This window comes from Sus scrofa, chromosome 14, assembly GCF_054392235.1.
Source record: "Sus scrofa isolate SSC_HxYL_T2T_F1_AM1 chromosome 14, Sscrofa_HxYL_maternal_Yorkshire_Landrace_v2.0, whole genome shotgun sequence".
NCBI lineage: Eukaryota > Metazoa > Chordata > Mammalia > Artiodactyla > Suidae > Sus > Sus scrofa.
In genome coordinates, this window is record NC_139396.1 from 20,141,640 (window position 1) to 20,160,105 (window position 18,466).

The 18,466-nt window shown below is 41.9% G+C and overlaps 1 protein-coding gene across 10 annotated transcripts in view; it reads right to left on the reverse strand.

Annotated features, from left to right (window-relative positions):
* LOC146396396 (NUT family member 2G-like) overlaps positions 1–18,466 on the reverse strand; it is a 52,383-nt gene that overhangs the window by 28,398 nt on the left and 5,519 nt on the right. For 3 of the 10 annotated variants that reach the window (XR_014826360.1, XM_084994471.1, XM_084994475.1), the window contains 2 exons: positions 16,867–17,024; positions 14,360–14,431 (listed from right to left, as the gene is read on the reverse strand). Coding sequence is in view for 2 of the 10 variants with exons in the window: in XM_084994471.1 (XP_084850597.1) it covers positions 14,360–14,384 (25 nt within the window). In the remaining 8 variants the exon portion in view is untranslated. Of the gene's footprint in view, positions 1–8,242; positions 8,355–14,359; positions 14,432–15,563; positions 15,759–16,421; positions 16,496–16,866; positions 17,068–18,466 lie in introns of those variants that run through there. The other 7 variants (XR_014826361.1, XM_084994472.1, XR_014826363.1 and 4 more) reach the window with 5 other exon arrangements.

Below are 18,466 nucleotides of genomic sequence, written 5' to 3' on the forward strand. Positions count from 1 at the left end.
AGTTAAGAGCCTTCAGCACCACTAACCCAGATTTACAACAAATACTGAAAGAACTTCCTGAGGCAAAGAAAAGGCCACAACTAGAAACCAAAACACTACAAATGACAAGGATCACCAGTAAAGGCATAGACACAGTAAATGTAGGAAATCATCCACGCTTCAATATGCTACCAAATCCAGAAATTGGGAGAAGAGGAGGGTACAAATGCAGGACACTGGAGATGCACTTCCAATTAAGAGACCAACAACTTAAAACAATCAGAGAGAGAGAGACGCCTATCTCAAAACTTCAGGGTAACTACAGGACCAAAACCTACAATAGATACACACACAAATAAGAGCAATCAACTCAAATACAATGCTAAAGGTAGTCATCAATCCACAAAAGGAGAGAACAAGAGAAGAAGGGAAGAAAAAAGAGCAACAGCAACAAATCCAAAACAGTTAATGAAATGGCAATAAGAACATACAAATCAGTAAATAGCTTACATGTAAACGGACTAAATGCCCCAACCAAAAGATCTAGACTGGCTGAATGGATACAAAAACAAGACCCATACATATGCTGTCTTCAAGAGACCCACTTCACTTTCTAGGGACACATACAAATTGAAAATGAGAAGATGGAAGAAAATATTCCATGCAAATGGCAATCAAAAACACTGGAGTAATGATACTCATATCAGACAAAATAGGCCTGAAAATAAAGAATACGATAAGAGACAAAGATGGGCATTACATAATGATCAAAGGACCAATCCAGGATCACTTCAATATATAAGGCAACTGCTAACAACCTTAAAAGGAGAAATTAACAACAATACCATAGAGCAGGGGACTTTAACACCCCACTTACTGCAATGGACAGATCATCCAGACAGAAAATCAACAAGAAAACTCAGGCCCTAAATGAAGCATTAGACCAGATGGAATTAATAGAGAGTTATAGGACATTCCATCCAAAAGCAGCAGAATACAATTCTCAAGTGCACACGGAATTTGCTCTAGGAATGATCACATTCTGGGCCACAAATCAAGCCTTGGTAACTTTAAGAAAATGGAGATCATATCCAGCATCTTTTTCCAAACACAACGCTATTCAACTTGACATCAACAAGAAAACAATTGCCAAAAACCACACACACACAAAGACATGAAGGCTAAACAACATGCTACCAAACAACCAATGGATCATCGAAGAAATCAAAGAGGAAATTCAAAAATACCTAGAAGGAAATGACAATGAAAATAAAACACTCCAAAAACTATGGGCTATAGCAAAAGCAGTTCTAAGAGGGAAGTTTATAGCAATACAAGCATACCTTAGGAAACAAGAGAAAGCTCAAATAAACAACCTAACTTCACATCTAAAGCAGCCTGAGAGAGTATAACAGACAAGACCTAAAGATATAAGAAGGAAAGAAATAATAAAGATCAGAGCAGAAATGAATGAAAGAGAAAGGAAGAAAAACATAGAAAAGAGCAATAAAAATAAAAACTGGTTCTTTGAAAAGATCAACAAAATTGAAAAACCCTTAGTCAGACTTATCAAAAAAAAAAAAAGAGGACTCAAATCCATAAAATTAGAGATGAAAAAGGAGAAGTTACAAAGGACATCACAGAAATAGAGGATCCTAAGAGACTACTACATACCAATAAATCTATACCAATAAAAGGGAAATCCTAGAAGAAATGGACAAATTCTTAGAAAACTACAATCTTCTAAGACTAAACCAAGATGAACTAGAAAAGACGAATGGACCAATCACAAGCACAGAAATTGAAACTGTGATTTAAAAAATTCCAAAAAATAAAAGTCTAGGACCAGATGGCTTCACAGGGAATTCGATCAAACATTTAGAGAAGAGATAACACCTATTCCTCTGAAACTATTCCAAAAACTTTCAGAGGAAGGAACGCTTCCAAACTCATTCTAGAAGTCCACCATCACCCTGATAGCAAAACCAGACAAAGATGCCACAAAAAAAGAAAACTACTGGCCAATATCTCCAATGAATCTAGATGCAAAAATCCTCACCAAAATACTAGCAAACCAAATCCAACAGTACATTGAAAGGTTTGTACATTATGATCAAGTGGGATCTGTCCCAGCAATGCAAGGATTCTTCAATATCCACAAATCCAACAGTATGATACACCACATTAACAAACTGAGGAATAAAAACCATATCATCCTCTCCATAGGTGCAGAGAAAGACTTTCACAAAATGCAACACCCATAAAATCCCTTCAGACATGGGTACAGAAGGAACCTACCTCAACATTCTAAAGGGCATATATGACAAACACACAGCTAACATCATTGTGCATGGTAAAAAGCTGAAAGAATTCCCTCTGTGGTGAAGGATGTCTGCTCTCACCACTAATATTCAACATAGTTTTGGAAGTCTTGGGCATGGCAATCAGAGAAGAAAGTGAAATAAAAGGAATCCAAATTGGAAAGGAAGAGGTACAACTCTATTTGCGGAGGCATGATACTATACCTAGAAAATCCTAAAGATGCTACCTGAAAACTGTTAGCATTCATTGATGAATTTGGAAAAGTCACAGAATACAAAATTAATACACAGAAATTCATGGCATTTCTACATACTAAGAATGAACGATCAGAAAGAGAAATTCAGGAAACAATCCCATCTACCATCACATCAATGAGAATGAAATTCATAGGAATAAACCTACCTAAAGAGACAAGAGACCTGTACTCTGAAGACTATAAGACACTGATGAAAGACATCAAAGGTCACACAAACAGATGGAAATACCATCTTTTTGGATTGGAAGAATCAATATTATCAAAATTACTGTACTACCCAAGGCAATCTGCAGATTCAATGCAATCCCTATCAAACTACCAAGGACAGTTTTTGTAGAACTAGAAGAAAATATCTAAAAGTTTGTTTGAAAGCATGAAAGACTCAGAATAGCCAGACATCCTGAGAAAGCAAAACAGAGCTGGAAGAATCAAGTTCCCTGACTTCAGATTATTCTACTAAGCATCAAAACCATATGGTACTGGCACCAAGACAGAAATGTACATCAGTGGAACAGGATAGAAAGCCCAGAATTAAACCCACATGCCTACAGTCAACTAATCCTATGGCAACAGAAGCGAGAACATACAATAGAGAAAAGACTGTACCTTAATAAATGATGCCATGAAACCTGGACAGCCACATGGAAAAGAATGAAATCAGAACACTTCCTAACACCACACACAACAATAAATGCAAAATGGATGAAAGACCTAAATAGAAGACGAGATAACATAAAACTCTTGAAGGAAAACATAGGCCAAACACTCTCTGATATAAACCAAAGCAATATCTTCTCATTATCCTAGAGTAATAACAATAAGAACAAAAAAATCAATGGGACTTAATTAAATTTAAAAGTTTCTGCACAGCAAAGGAAACCCTAAACAGAACAAAAAGACAACCCAAAGAATGGGAGAACATATTTGCAAATGAAGAGACTGACAAGGGGTTCATCTCCAAAATTTATAGTTACCCCTGCAGCTCAATTACAAACAAGAAAATAACCGCATCAAAAAATGGGCAGAAGACCTAAACCGACAATTCTCCAAAGAAGACATAACAGATGGCCAAAAAACACATGAAAAGATGTTCAACAGCACTAATTCTTAGAGAAATGCAAATCAAAACTACTAGGGGAACTACCTTACACCACCCAGAATGGCCATCATTAAAAAGTTTACAAACTGGAAATGCTGAAGAGGGGTGGAGAAAATGGAACCCTTATCATACTTTTGGTGGGAATGCAAATTGGTGCAATACTATGGAAAAGAGTGTGGAGATTCCTCAGAACACTAAAAATAGAATTACCCTTGATCCAGCAATCCTACTCCTGGGCATCTCTCCAGAGAAAACATGACTTGAAAAGATACCTGTACTCCAATGTTCATTGCAGTACTAGGTACAATACCCAAGCCATGCAAACAACCTAAATGTCCATCGGCAGTGGAGGAGATAAAGAAGATGTGGTCCATATACACAATGGAATATTACCCAATCATACAAATGAATGATGGGAGTTCCCACAGTGGCCCAGTGGTCATGAATCTGGCTGGTATCCATGTAGATGCAGGTTTGAACCCAAGCCTTCTTCCATGAGTCAGGGAGCTGGCATTGCTGTCAAATGTGGAGTAGGTCATAGATGTGGCTGATGCCATGTTGCTTGGACTGTGGTGTAGACCAGCAGCTGCAGCTGTGGTTTCCCTAAATGGAAACTTCCATATGCCCTAGGTTTGGCCCTAAAATGCAAAAAAATAAAATAAAATAAATCATAAAGAATGAAATAATGCCATTTACAGCAGCATGGATGGACCTAGAAATTATTGTTCTAAGTGAAGTTAGTCAGACAGTGAAAGACAAACATCATATGACATCACTTATAGGTGGAATCTAAAAAAGGGATTCAATGAATATCTTTGCAGAGCAGAAATAGACTAACAGCCTTTGGAAAACTAATGGTTTCCAAAGGAGACAAGTTGGGGAGTAAGTGGGGTGGGCTGGGTGTTTGGGATGGAAATGCTGTAAAATCAGGTTGTTATGTTTGCTGAACAACTATAAATGTAATAAAATTCAATATAGCCCTGGGAACTATGTCTAGACAACTTATGATGGAGAATAATGTGAGAAAAAAGATATATATGTAGGTGAGACTGGGCCACCTTGCCATAGAGTAAAAAATTGACAGAATCCTGAAAAATAGCTGTAATGGAAAAAAACATTATAATCTAAAATCAATGAATTAAAAATAATAAAAAAACAAACAAATGAATACATACATACATACATACATAAACTTAGAAGGTTTTGCACAGGAAAGGAGACCCTAAACAACAAAAAAAAGACAACCCATGGAATGGGAGAAAATATTTGCAAATGAAGCAACTGACAAGGGATTCATCTCCAAAATTTATAATCACCTCCAAAAAAATGGGCAGAAGACTTAGACAATTCTCCAAAGGAGACAGACAGATGGTCATAAAGCACAAGAAAAGATGTTTAACATCACTACTTATTAAAAAAAATACAAATCAAGATACAATGAGGTACTCCCTCATACCCACCAGGATGGCCATCATCAAAAAGTCTGCAATAAATAAGTGCTGTAGAGGATGTGGAGAAATGGGAACCCTCTTAACAGTGTTGGTGGGAATGAAAATTGATACAGCCACTGTGGAAAACACTATGATCATGTCTCAAAAAAACTGAAAACAGAATTATCATATGATCCAGAAATCCCACTCCTGGGCATCTATCCAGAGAAATCCATGACTTGAAAAGACCTAGGCACCCAAGTGTCCACTGAAGCACTTTACAATAGCCAAGATCTGGAAGCAACCTAAATGTCCATCAACAGAAGAATGGATAAAGAAGAGGTGGTACATAAACACCATGGGATATTAGCCATTAAAACGAAAGAACTAATGGCACTTGCAGCAACATGGACGGATATAGACAGTATCATGCTAAGTGAAGTTAGTAAGACAGTGAGACACCAATATCATATGCTATCACTTATATGTGGGATCTAAAAAAATATGGATACAACTTCTGTGTAGAACAGAAAATGACTCGTAGACTTTGAAAAACTTTCCGTTACCAGGTGGGATTCACCCCAGGTTCACAAGGATGGTTCAACACACTCAAATCAAACAATGCCATGCACCACATTAACAAAAAAGTCAGAAACCACATGATCATCTCAAAAGATGCAGAAAAAGCATTTGACAAAGTCCAACATATATTCATGATCAAAACTCTTAATAAAGTGGGTCTAAGAGGGAACAATCCTTAACATAAATAAAGCCATTTATGACAAACCCGCAGAAAATATAATACTCAATGGAGAAAAGCTGAAAGCCTTCCCATGAAAATATGGAGCAAGACACGGATGCCCACTCTCAGCACCAATGGTATTCAACATATTACTAGAAGTTCTATCCACAGCAAACACACAAACAAAAGAAATAAAAGCCATCCGAATAGGAAGAATAGTGGCTAAAACTGTCAAGTGTAAAATGATCACAGTAAACCTAGTTAATACCCATTACCACAAAGAGTTACACATTTTCTTTCTGTGATAAGGACTTTTTTTTTTCCTTTTGGCTGTGCCTGTGACATGCAGAAGTTTCTGAGCCAGGGATTGAACCTGCGCCACAGCAGTGACCTGAGCCACAGCAATGATACCACTGGATCCTTAACCCACTCTCCACTAGGGCATCCAAGGACTCTTAAGATCCATTCTCTCAGCTACTCTCCAGCACACAACGTGGTATTAACTGCAGTCACCATGCTGTACATTACCATCCATGATTTATTTATTTTATTTTACTATTATTATTTATTACTCATCTGTAATTGCACAATGACCATAATAATCCAATTTCACAGGATTTCCATCCACAGCCCAAGCACATCCCCCCACCCCCTAAACTGTCTCCTCCGGAGACCATTATTTTCTGTCCTTTATTTATCAATCTGCTAAAAGGGAAGCTGAAGCAGGCTGAGTGACCTTTTAAATGTATGGAACCCCAAATGCTACAAAACGAGATTCCACAGGCTCCAAAGGCTGCCACAGATTCACCCTTCTTTGTGACTATGATGGAATTGTCCACCTATCAGTGTGAGCAGGGAAGATGTTAGGAATGGCTTATCAAAAGTTACTATTTTGCAAGCCCGTTCAGCTTGAGGCTCTTGAATATCATCCTAGAGGGCACTAACAGTTCACTGTATGGAATCCAGGGGCTGAGTCAAAATAGAGGGGTCTATTTTGGGAAGGGAAGCAGGAGGCTGTAGGGTCAGCTGGTGGACATGGTGAGCATATGGCTCCCTGTTGGGCTGATGGCTGGATGTGGAATAAAGAAAAATAGGGTCAGGTCATCTGAGAACCAAGGACCTGAGATGAACTCCCCATTGTTAGAAGCATCCGGAACCTTCAGAAAAGAACAGGGACCATGTCTAAAGGTTTGGGAATATCAGAGCCATATCTCCTCAGAGAAGGACTCCCCAGGCTCTCCAGGCCTCACTCCCCAAGCCTCCCTTAGAGACAAGGCCTCCCCGCCTTTGTCCTTGTCAGCTCACTGACCCTAGAGGTCCTGCCTATCCCTGAGGACTTGGGTTTCCACAGAGATATGGTGGTGGAGAATTGCTGATACAGCTTACCAGCCTGACCAACAGTAGTTCCCACCACACTGGGGCAACTGGGCACAGGGACACATGGCTCTAGAGACTTGAACCATCTGGACCCCATGTGCATGGTGTCCTGGCCTACCAGCTGTGCCACAGAAGAGCCAGGAATACCTGTGCTTGCCCAACTGATTCTCAGGGGGTTTTCCTGGGAGAACACTTGCCCACCTTACCTCTTATCCATGAATCCCCACGACTTCCTGACTGCTGCTTGTCGGCCAACCACACACCCGAGAAGGTTCTGTGCTAGAGAGTGATCTGCAATCAGCCTCACCCTTCTAGGGCCCCAGATTCTAGGACCATACAAATGCTGAAGGTGTGTCCCTGCCTAAGGTACAGATACCCTAAATCCATCCACATGATTTCCACTGGAATTCACCAGCATTTGGAGGGAGGAATTCTTGACCCTAAAGATTGAATCAACCTGAGAGGAGCAATGCTGTGATTCAGAATGAAGGGCCAAGGCACACATAAAATGGCACACTGCCCAGGATGCCCCACTCACAATTCAAATATAATGTGATATACACACACACCAATGATGCCTGAATATTCTGGCTTGCCACATAATTAAGTCATAACACACAGATGAGTGATATGCTCTAAATGCATTTTTGAAGCTCTTCAAGAAACTCAGGTGACATTTCAGATGTGATATCTGCATGGTATGAATATTCCAAACATGAGCAAACTCAAATTACAAAGCTGAGGTAACTGAACACAGAGCCGATTATCCCAAGCTAGTCTGAACCAGTTCCAGTGCCCTTTCATATATGCATGTGCACACAATCCACTTACACTCTGAGGAGGACCTCAACACCCACCAGGGGATGTAAGCAAAGGACATCACACATACGTATGTGTGTGTGTGTGTGTGTGTGTGTCTTCTGAGCACACATGTACCTTTTAATCCTCAGTGTGAATCACCATACAAACTGACCGCCTAAGTTTACATATCTCAATAGACACAAATTCTAAAGTTTTACAGACAAATTCCTACACACCTGGAATTTTCCACTGCCTCTCCTACTGAGACAGGTTGGGACCTGGCACCCTTGGCTGCGGTGGCTGCGGTGGCTGCAGTGGCTGCAGGGAATGCACCTGGACAAACATCTCCTGGGGAACAAAATACAGCAAAAGTATAAACAATGAGAAAGAACTCTGCTTGCACATTGCGGACAAATCATGAGAAAAATACAACTGCCACTTCTGAAGAACAGAGAGCAAAAGCAGAGGACTATGCATGCCCCCTACATGCACCACACTAAAGGGGTGGGGTGGGCAAGCCCCCTCAGCCACCCCCCCGGCCCAATCCCTGGACATGCCCCTATCCTCACCCCATAGAAGGAACTAGCTCACCGCTACTCAGTGAGAAGGTGAACGAGGGAACCTGGTGATTGCTTCAGTGCCTCTATGCTGAAGCAGGTGTTCTGAATAAAGCCTTCACTGGGTTTCTCCTCCAGCATCTCATCAACTGCTCTTGATTAAGGAAGGCCAAGAACTCTAGCTGGTAACACTCCAACTCTATACACATCCAAAACATGGGCCTGAATAAAACAGGTGCAACCTACCTACCAACCAGTTGTCCATGTGGAATACCTACATGTACAGGCTCACCAAAACCAGCAAGTCCTCAGTTGTCTCATGCATAGCCCATATGCCATGCCATAGCCCTAAAACACAGCCAATCCAGGACTCCTGAACACACACACAGCCTACACCGTTTCTTGGTTTCCAAACACACAAACAGACTTCTCACACCTCTCAGAATACATACCACATAAGCTCCAGGAACTCAAATACACACACAGCCACAATTAGCCTACACTGACTAAGATACATATACAAATGTCAAACACCTATGGACACACACATCCAGATATTCCCAACCCTTGGACATACAGATGCCCCAAACACTAGGCGTGATGCCACCTCTTCAAAATACAACCACCCTCCTCCTCCCCCAACATAGACACCAAAGGGCACTCTAAGTGTATGTGTGTCAAATGTATGTATGTTTTTGCCCTCCCCTGGATAGACACAGACAGACCATCTCTTAGTACCTATTAACAAACACATTAGCAACAAACACATAACACCTTAGCATTCTCCAAAGGAACATACTTTGCACACTCCTAACAACTCCAAGCCATGCGAACAAGACTTGGGCAGTCATGCACCTGGTGATAGACCTACAAACATGGATATGCAAGTAAGACCCATGGACATATCTCCAGAAAACCACATATGAGATGACTTCCATCTATCAAATGATAAGAGGAGCCAGCTCACACACCTGCATCTACTAACACATAACCATAGCCCATATTTCTCCTACACATCAATGCAAGTCTCCAACTCCCCTGAATAAACACAGAACCTCATCTCTACATTAGAAACACACATACGAACTCCTGGAAGAGCACATAGGCAAAGCATTCTCTGACATCAACCTCATGAATATGTTCACAGGTCCTTCTCCAAAGGCAACATAAAGAAGAGCAAAAATAAACCAATGGGACCTAGTCAAACTCACAAGCTTTTGCACAGCAAAGGAAACCAGCAAGAAAACACAAAGACAACTTTCACAATGGGAGAAAATAGTTTCAAACAATGCCATGGACAAGGGCTTCATCTCTAGGATACACAAGCAACATATGCAACTCAACAGCAGAAAAGCCAACCACCCAATGGACAAATGGGCAAAAGACCTGAAGAGACATTTCTCCAAGGAACATACACAGATGGCCAACAAGCACCTGAAGCAATGCTCAACATCCCTGATTATTAGAGAAGTGCAAACCAAAACGACCATGAGATACCACCTCACACCAGTCACAGTGGCCATCATTCATCAGTCCACAAATCGCAAGTGCTGGAGGGGCTGTGGAGAAAAGGGAACCCTCCTGCCCTGTTGGTGGGAATGTAAGCTGGTACAACCACTATGGAGAACCACATGGAGGTACCTTAGACATCTATACCTAGAACTACCCTATGACCCCGCAATCCCACTCTTAAGCATACATCCGGACAAAACTTTCCTTGAAAAAGACACATGCACCTGCATGGTCATTACAGCTCTATTCACAATAGCCAAGACATGGGAACCCACCCAAATGTCCATCAACAGATGATTGGAGAGGGAAGATGTGGTATATACACACAATGGAATCCTACTCAACCATAAAAAAGGACATGAGGCCATTTGTGTCACCATGAATGGAACTAGAGACTCTCATCCTCAGGGAAATAAGTCAGAAAGAGAAACACAAAGACCATAGGACATCACTTATAACTAGAATCTAATATACAGCACAAATGAACATTTCCACAGAAGAGAAAATAATAGACTTGGAGAATGGACTTGTGGCTGCTCAGGGAGAGAGGGAGGGAGTGGGGGGGATTGGGAGCTTGGGGTTAACAGGTGCAAACTATTGATCTTGGAATGGATGTACAATGAGATCCTGCTGTGTGGCATTAAGAATTCTGTCTAGATACTTACACTGCCACACAACAATGTGATGAAAACCTGTGCATACATGTATGTGTAACTTGGTCACCATGCTGTACAGCGGAAAAAAAATAAATGAATAAATAAATAATAAATAACAAAGAAACACACATGTGCACTTCCCCAAATATTTAGGCCTAAAATGTCCCTACTGAAAAATACAAGCACATAGCCCCAGCAAATATTCTACCAAATGACCGTGCCCCTTGAATACACACACAAACTCATACACACAACTCCTCTCCACAAGCCCCAAATATACCCACAATTACCCAGGACACTACAAATATGGCAACGTATAACCCCTATGCATTTAGTTCCAAATACACATATAATACATGCTCTGCATATACATAAAATCACACTCCCCCCTCCACCCAGCCTTCATGCAAATACAGAAGCACAGAAACACAGGACAGCCACCTATGGAATATTCACCAGTCTCATAAAAGTTTCAGACTTGCCCTAAACACATCAAAAGACACACACACAGTTCCTGAAAAACTGCTACACAGAAAAGCCAAGAAGCATACAACATGCTACAAATACACAAATAATCATCCTAAAGATAAGGATAGATTCGGACACTTAAAATACATGAAAAGTCCCACTGGGGGTGAAAGACAAGGTTTATGAGTTTGGGGAACTGGTGTAAGCTGAGGAGCACTCAAGGAATGGAACCCAGCTATGATCTACACTAACTTGAAGGAAGACCAGGGGCCTGTATGTGTCAGACATGCTGAAGCCACAAACCCCCATACTTAAAACATAGGACAACAGATAGGAAGAGTAAATCCTGTTGCATGAATCATGGAGTTAGTAGTCCTTGAAAAGCAGCATTTTTTCACATACCCAAGACAGAAATATAGATGACAGGGGACAAAACTAGGTAAATGGGGATATTAGCTGGAAACCTGAGATGAATTGCCATATTGTACATGTTACCACACTCCTGGTAATACACACAGGACTTCAATAGCATTGTTGACTGACCTGGTTAAGCCATGTAGGGGCAAAGTGAGGGACAAAAGATGTAAGCCTTGACATCTGCCCCAAAATGAGGAAGAAGGCAGACTTCTCCCTTCTTCTCTTTTCCTTGGATTATAGAAATGGAGCTCTCTTGGTTCTTGGGGCTGCTCTGCTCCCTTGCCAGCCTGCTTCTCTCTCTCTCACAAGTGTCTTATGCTAAAAAACTCGCTCATTGCCTGCTGCTTTGTCTCAAGCTGAATTCATTCTGCAATGAGTCAGAAAAGCCTGAGCTTCATGAGTCCTGACACTGGGAGAGAGGTTTTTCCTTAAAAGACAGTGGTTTTGAGGAGTTTGAGTCATTCTTTTGTGGCACAGAAGGTTAAGGATCCAACTTTGTCACTGCAGCCATCCAGATCGCTGCTGTGGCATTCAATCCTGGGCCTGGGAACCTCCACATGTGGCAGATAAAACCAAAAAAAGAAAAAAAATAATCATTGTGTTCCAGTCCACTCCTAACCTGGGATCCTGGGTTCAAGTGCCAAGCTACCGTGCAGGTTGATTCAAGTCCCACTCTCAATTTTGGCTGGGTTGAAGTCCCAGCCACAGAGTTTCACTACATTCCCCACATATACAACATAAACGGATTGTACACCCAAACAAACAGACCCCCGTAATGACCAAACATGGCCCTTATGCATAGGCAGATAATCCAAGTCCACCTTTAGACACACAATCCCAAAACTCATGGGTGAAAACACCACGTGCCAAATATTCCCCTGAACACCAACTTACAAACACCTAAACACCAACTCCTTGAGTGTGCCTCTGTTACATCTCAAAACCCTTCAAATATAACACTCACCCTTAAAAACGTTCACCAAAACACAGGCATGAACTCCCCTTATACACACACATCCATAGACCTAACCATCCCAGATATCTGACCACCCACCAGACTCCCAACAACCTATTAAATATGTCTGAACCCCATCTAGGCTTGTGCATCATTCATGATTTACATCAGACTACAAAGAGATGGTGAGCACTACATTCAGGAAAGTTGTCCCCACCATGGACCCAAGCATGCCTTTTGAATATGAGCATTGACAGTAATTTTTATGTTCTGAAGGAGACACCAATGAAACTATGATCATGTACCTTGGCTCTTCACTGATTTTCCAGTGACCTGCGCTACTTCCTGGGAAGTGCATGAGGGTTTTCCAATTGGAAATGTTTCTGTCTAGCTTTCCTACTCTTGAGAACTGCATGCTGGAATGGCACACATTTGAATGGCCCACAAACTTTATGCACCTGCCTCTGGAGGCCCTGTAATCACTCAAGTCTTCATGCAGCCCGACCCACAGTGCTGCCAATAAACTGTGGTGAAACACTGCTCCGGACCTTAACTCCATGCTGGCATGAACCCACACAGAGGAGGGCCCAGATATCCTACAGAGTGAAAAAGAGTGCTGAGGGCTCACACCCAACACGTGAAAAGTCCCCATATGCCTTACCAGGGCCTTCACAGAATTAAGCAGAAAGGCCGCCATGACTGACCCCACCCCCAGGCGGGCCACCCATTGGGAAACCACCCTCTGCCCTCATGCATGTGCTACTGGCTTCCCAAGCAGACCCGCCTCAACAGATGCTAGGAGCGGTTGGTGGAGGGTAGTCCCTGCACCTGACAGCCCTAGCCACTAGCGGACATGTGCATGCTTGCTGGCGTGGGATGTGTGAATACCTAGCCCAGGAATTCTTGCAAGAGAGGAATATAATGGAGAATTGACATGCTCTGGGAAGTTTTTTTGATATGTCTTCTCATTGCGATCTTTCTGACCTTCTCCTCTTCAACCTCTCTCTTGTGAGATGATCTCCCACATTCAAATTGCAAACTTGAAAACTGTCCATTTAGATATGATCCCCATGAAAGAGTTTGGAGAGCTCCAGCCTAAGCACGGTATCCTCAATTTGGGCCAAGGGCATTCATGCCCTTTGGGCTGCAGTTCCTTAGTTTTGCTTACTGTTTTTTCTAGAAATATTAGGTCCTTTTACCTAGCAAGCCTTAGGGTTCCATTAAAAAGAATTTCTAGCAATGAATTGTAGACATGGAAAACACTCTGAGAGAAATTTCTCCTGTTTCCATGCCTAGAGCTTTTCCAAATGCATTTGTTCTACTTGAATGTTTTGCTCTCAGTGTAGTTAGTTAATGCATGGAAGTTTTTCAATAAAGGTTGATTCATAGGTGTTTCCTTTGTAAGGTTTTGGTTATCCTTGTGAAGTAAACTTGACAATCTTGGCCAATTACAGCACAGCAGGTACTTTGGGAACAATTGTACTCTCCCTCTCTACTTCTTTGACTACATCACAGAATTTCCGTTGGCAATCAACCAACAAATAAATAGCAGCAGATTCAACTTACTGACCTGACATTGTCATACTTTGCAAAGAAATGTGAACCATCAGGACTGTTCTCTGGTTAGCTGCAATGTTGGAGCATTTCTTCATCAACAGGATACCTCTCATAAGCCCTTACATCTAACAACACCCAGAGCTCCCAAGGGCACAGACTTGAAACGTCCACAAGACACAAACCTGGAATCTCTCAGTGCCTTTAAATTTCCATCAGCAAGTGGGAGATTACCTGTCTTCTGATGCTTGTGATCCATTTCCAGAGATGTTTCTCCTCAGCTGTCAGTGCCTGCCCTGAAGCTCTCTGCAGGAATAATCAGAGATAAGGGTCCAAAAGACATTGAGACACCCACATGCATGACTGGTTTTCCCTAATTACATTTCATCTAATTTGATTATCTCTGCCTCTAGGATGTAGGGTTTTGAGGTAGTAAACAAAAATTGATTGCAGAATTGGGAATGTCACTTTTCCACAATGTGATTTTCTATCAGGGTCCCTGAGAAGATGCATTCAAATACTATATCAGAGCTATGAGTGAGGATCTTATAAATAATCGGTTGAATGGCTGAACAAGGGGAGGAGACAACAAGGAGCCTGCCCTTCTTGAATGCCTGGGTACAATGCTTGCCTCACCAATCCTCTCATATGAAGTTATTGGTTGAAAAACATTTAAAATTTTCATTATAAGAGCTCAAATACAGAGAAATATTTCCAAATTGTTTATTTTTTCAATCCCCCATCAAGAGGTACTTGATAGAAAGCTCACCATGATATTGCTTGAAATCCTCTCACCTCAGCTTCTCACTCTCTTTTGAGTCCATTTTTCTTTGCAAGGGCTAAGAAGCTTCTGAAGCATCTTCCCAAGTCTTTTTCTCAATGTGGGACACTCCTTATAAACCTCTCTTGCCTTCCCCGACACCCTAACATCAGTAGGAATTGTAGTGGTGCTACAGCAGAGAATGAATTTCACCTCCCAAGAGATTTGGTTGCAGTCCTATTAGGTTTCCACCCCTTATCTCCCTTGGCAAGTTTCCTAATTGTCCTCTCTTCTCACCACACAAAACATGAATACTCATTCATATCATTAGGAGAGTGATAAGGTGACATTAATTCCCAACATGAAAATAAGAGTCAGAGAACTGTTTCTCATTTGTGTCTCTGTTTTGTTTTCTAAGGGATGCAGATGGGACCATAGGTAATGATGAGCCTAGATTCTAAAGTGGAAGGCTATGGGATGCAGACAGGAAATTCACAAGCTTATAAGCAGGGCTTGCAAGCCAGGTCTTAGATGGGATTGGCTTTGTCCAAAAGGAGAGTGGACATTGGTGGATAAAATACTGGCACTCTCTCAAGGTGCACATGCATTTCACGGGTAGTTGATTTTTTAAATCCTAGAAATACAAGGAGTTTCCAATGTGGCTCAGCAGAAATGAACCTGGCAAGTATCCACGAGGATGTGGGTTTGATCCCTGGCCTCCATCAGTGAAATAAGGATCTGGTGTTGCCTTTAGCTATGCTGTAGGTCACAGACACAGCTTGCATCCCACATTGCTGTGGGTGTGCATAGGCCTGCAGCCGTAGGTCCGATTTGACTCCTATTCTGGAACTCACATATGTTGCAGGTCTGGCCCTAAAAAGGAAAATAAATAAAAGACCAAAAAAAAAAAACCCAGATCTCTGGGATATTTAGTACATTAACTTGTCTTCTTGTCCCTTATTTCTGTCCTTAACCCCACGAAGCACAAACACTCAATCCTATATCCTGCCTCTTCCATTGACATTTCATCCTGCAGATTTGGGGTCCCTTTGCCATTTTATTTTGGGTTGGACCAAAATGCACATTTCAGTTTCTAGTCCAAGTTCTCATCCTCTCTAGAACTGCTCACTACTAAGCGCCTAATATGTTACCCTTTTTGGCTAGTCTTGCCAGATAAATGCTGATTCAAAGTGAAAGGTAAATTTCAGATAAATAGGGAAAGAACTTTCAGTAAAGATATGTCCAAAATGTTGCATAGGACAGAGTTAAGGCTAAAGGCAGGCACTGTGTATAGGAAATGAAAAATTCAAATGGAGCTGGATATTTACTTTTGATATTGCCTGGCTTTGAACACTCTGTTCTTTCAGTTCCTTGAATTTCAAGAAAATGTAGAAACTCCCATAATAAAGGTTAGTCCAGTAACAGAGGAGCCACAATGGCAGTATGAAGGCGACAAAAATAATATACTCAGATATACGGAGACAAGATTTAATTTTCTATTTTTCCTTTTTACTTTTTTTCAAGATGAACTCTTACCTTATAACTGTTAAGTTCTCCATTGCAGTTGATTTACACTGATTTGTCTATTTCAACTTTACAGCAAAAGGACCCTGTCATACAGACACACACACATATATATACACATATATTATACATATATAATCGCTTTCTCACATTATCCTCCAACATTTTACATCCCTGTGCACATTTTAATTTTCAGAGACAAAGAAATAATTTTTGAAAAGGAAAATGGATTGCATTCAATGTTCCTTGCCCAAAAGATCTCTGAAAAGATGTGAATGAAACAGGTATCTCTGATTACCAGTGGGAACGAGGACGGAGTGGACAGGGGAAAGAGGGGAGAGGAGGACTCAACACTGCAAATTCTATCTCGCACAAATGGATTGTGATCCCTGAGAAGGGAGGATTTGTTGAAAATATTACATTCAATCATTAAAAAGGTAAAACATACAATACTTACCAGCAATGTCATAATATGGGAAACACGTCAGACTGATCTCTGGTCTTGGACATGTGGGCTGTGCAGTGGCTTTTTGGATAGGCTGGGCCTTTCCAGCACAAAGGAACATGAGGAAGGTGGGTCCTGCTGGATGCTGGTTGGCACACAAGGACGGTTTCCTTAGGAAAGACGGACACACACCAATCACAAATGGTGGGTCTGCTGAGAGAAGCCAAACCATAAACATTGGGTTCCAGGTGGCCATGAAAACCCACGTGGTTATCAGATGATAAAAGGTGAATTTTGTTTAGAAAGTCTGGCCTCTGGGGAAGGAAGCCAAGAGCCAGGACGGAAGCTGAACAGGTTGAAAGACAACAAACAAGTTGATGAATAACGAAGGGAAAGGGAACATCAAGACAAACCTCGGTGCTGTGACTCTGAAAACCAACACATACATTGCCTGACGAGGCACTCGACAATTGTCTGGCCCCTGCATAAGGTGGAAGAAACGTCTGGTTCTTGCCTCCCTGCAGAGGCCAGCATGGAATGGCACCCCACCCCCACCCAGGCTCACCTGCCCTCGGCCCCTCCCCCACTGCAGGATGATTGGAGGCCCGCATTCTACTGTTGAGATTCAAACTTGGGCTCCTTTACTTGTGTCCTGAGCATCTGTTGGGGCAGGTCCCTCACTGGGTCCTGCTCTTGACTGTCCACGTTGAGGCCACCAGCCTGTGGTGGTCCAGGCCCATGCCTGTGGCAATGGCTTCAGAAGGCCGTAAGCCTCTACACAGGGGCTGTTTTCCAAGAGAAAGGGCCTCCCTCAAATGCCTGGGTTTCCGTTGGGACCCTTCACTGTGGACATGGAGTTGGACGGAAGGGGAGGAAGGCGAGAGCACTGCACCCCAGGGACATCTCAGCAGGGGAGCCTGTAGAAACCTGAGGCTGCCCTGGGGAGGACAGCTGCTTGGAGGTGGTTCAAGAGGCCTTGCTCTGGTTGGGGAGGCAGGATGGCAGCAGGCAGGTTGGCGGTTTCTAGAAGGGAGACAAGCCACTTGGAACGTGTATGTAGCCAGTGTCCTCTTGCTATTCAATTTTATAACAAAACTTACTAATTTCAACCAATAGAGGTGAGTCGTTTGAAACAGGAAAAGATTAAATTTTAGAAAATTTGTAAGAAATGACATCTTGTGGAGTTCCCACGGGGGTGCAGCAGGTTAAGCATGTGGCATTTACACAGTTCCAGCTTAGGTGGGATTCAGTCCCTAGCCTGTTTCTCTTTGCTGCAGATACAGCCAAAAAAAACCCCAGAAAACCTGACATTTCATTGTACTCATGCCTACAGAATCTAGGCAGAGAGGCTGTTTTCACAACTAGACAATTAATTGTTATTCCTAAGCCATTCATTCCTTAACAGTTCTAATCTTTTATATGTATTAATCTCTCTTTAAGAAACATAAGAATCTTGCCAATACCTACGGTTTTATCAATGAACCCATTTTATCAACTGTCAGTGCCATGGCTATACATGTAAGAAATCTAAAATATATATGTGTGTATTGCATATCCCGAGTTTGCTATTTTTCTGCCTTTTGCTTCTTAGGGCCACACCTGCAGCATAGGG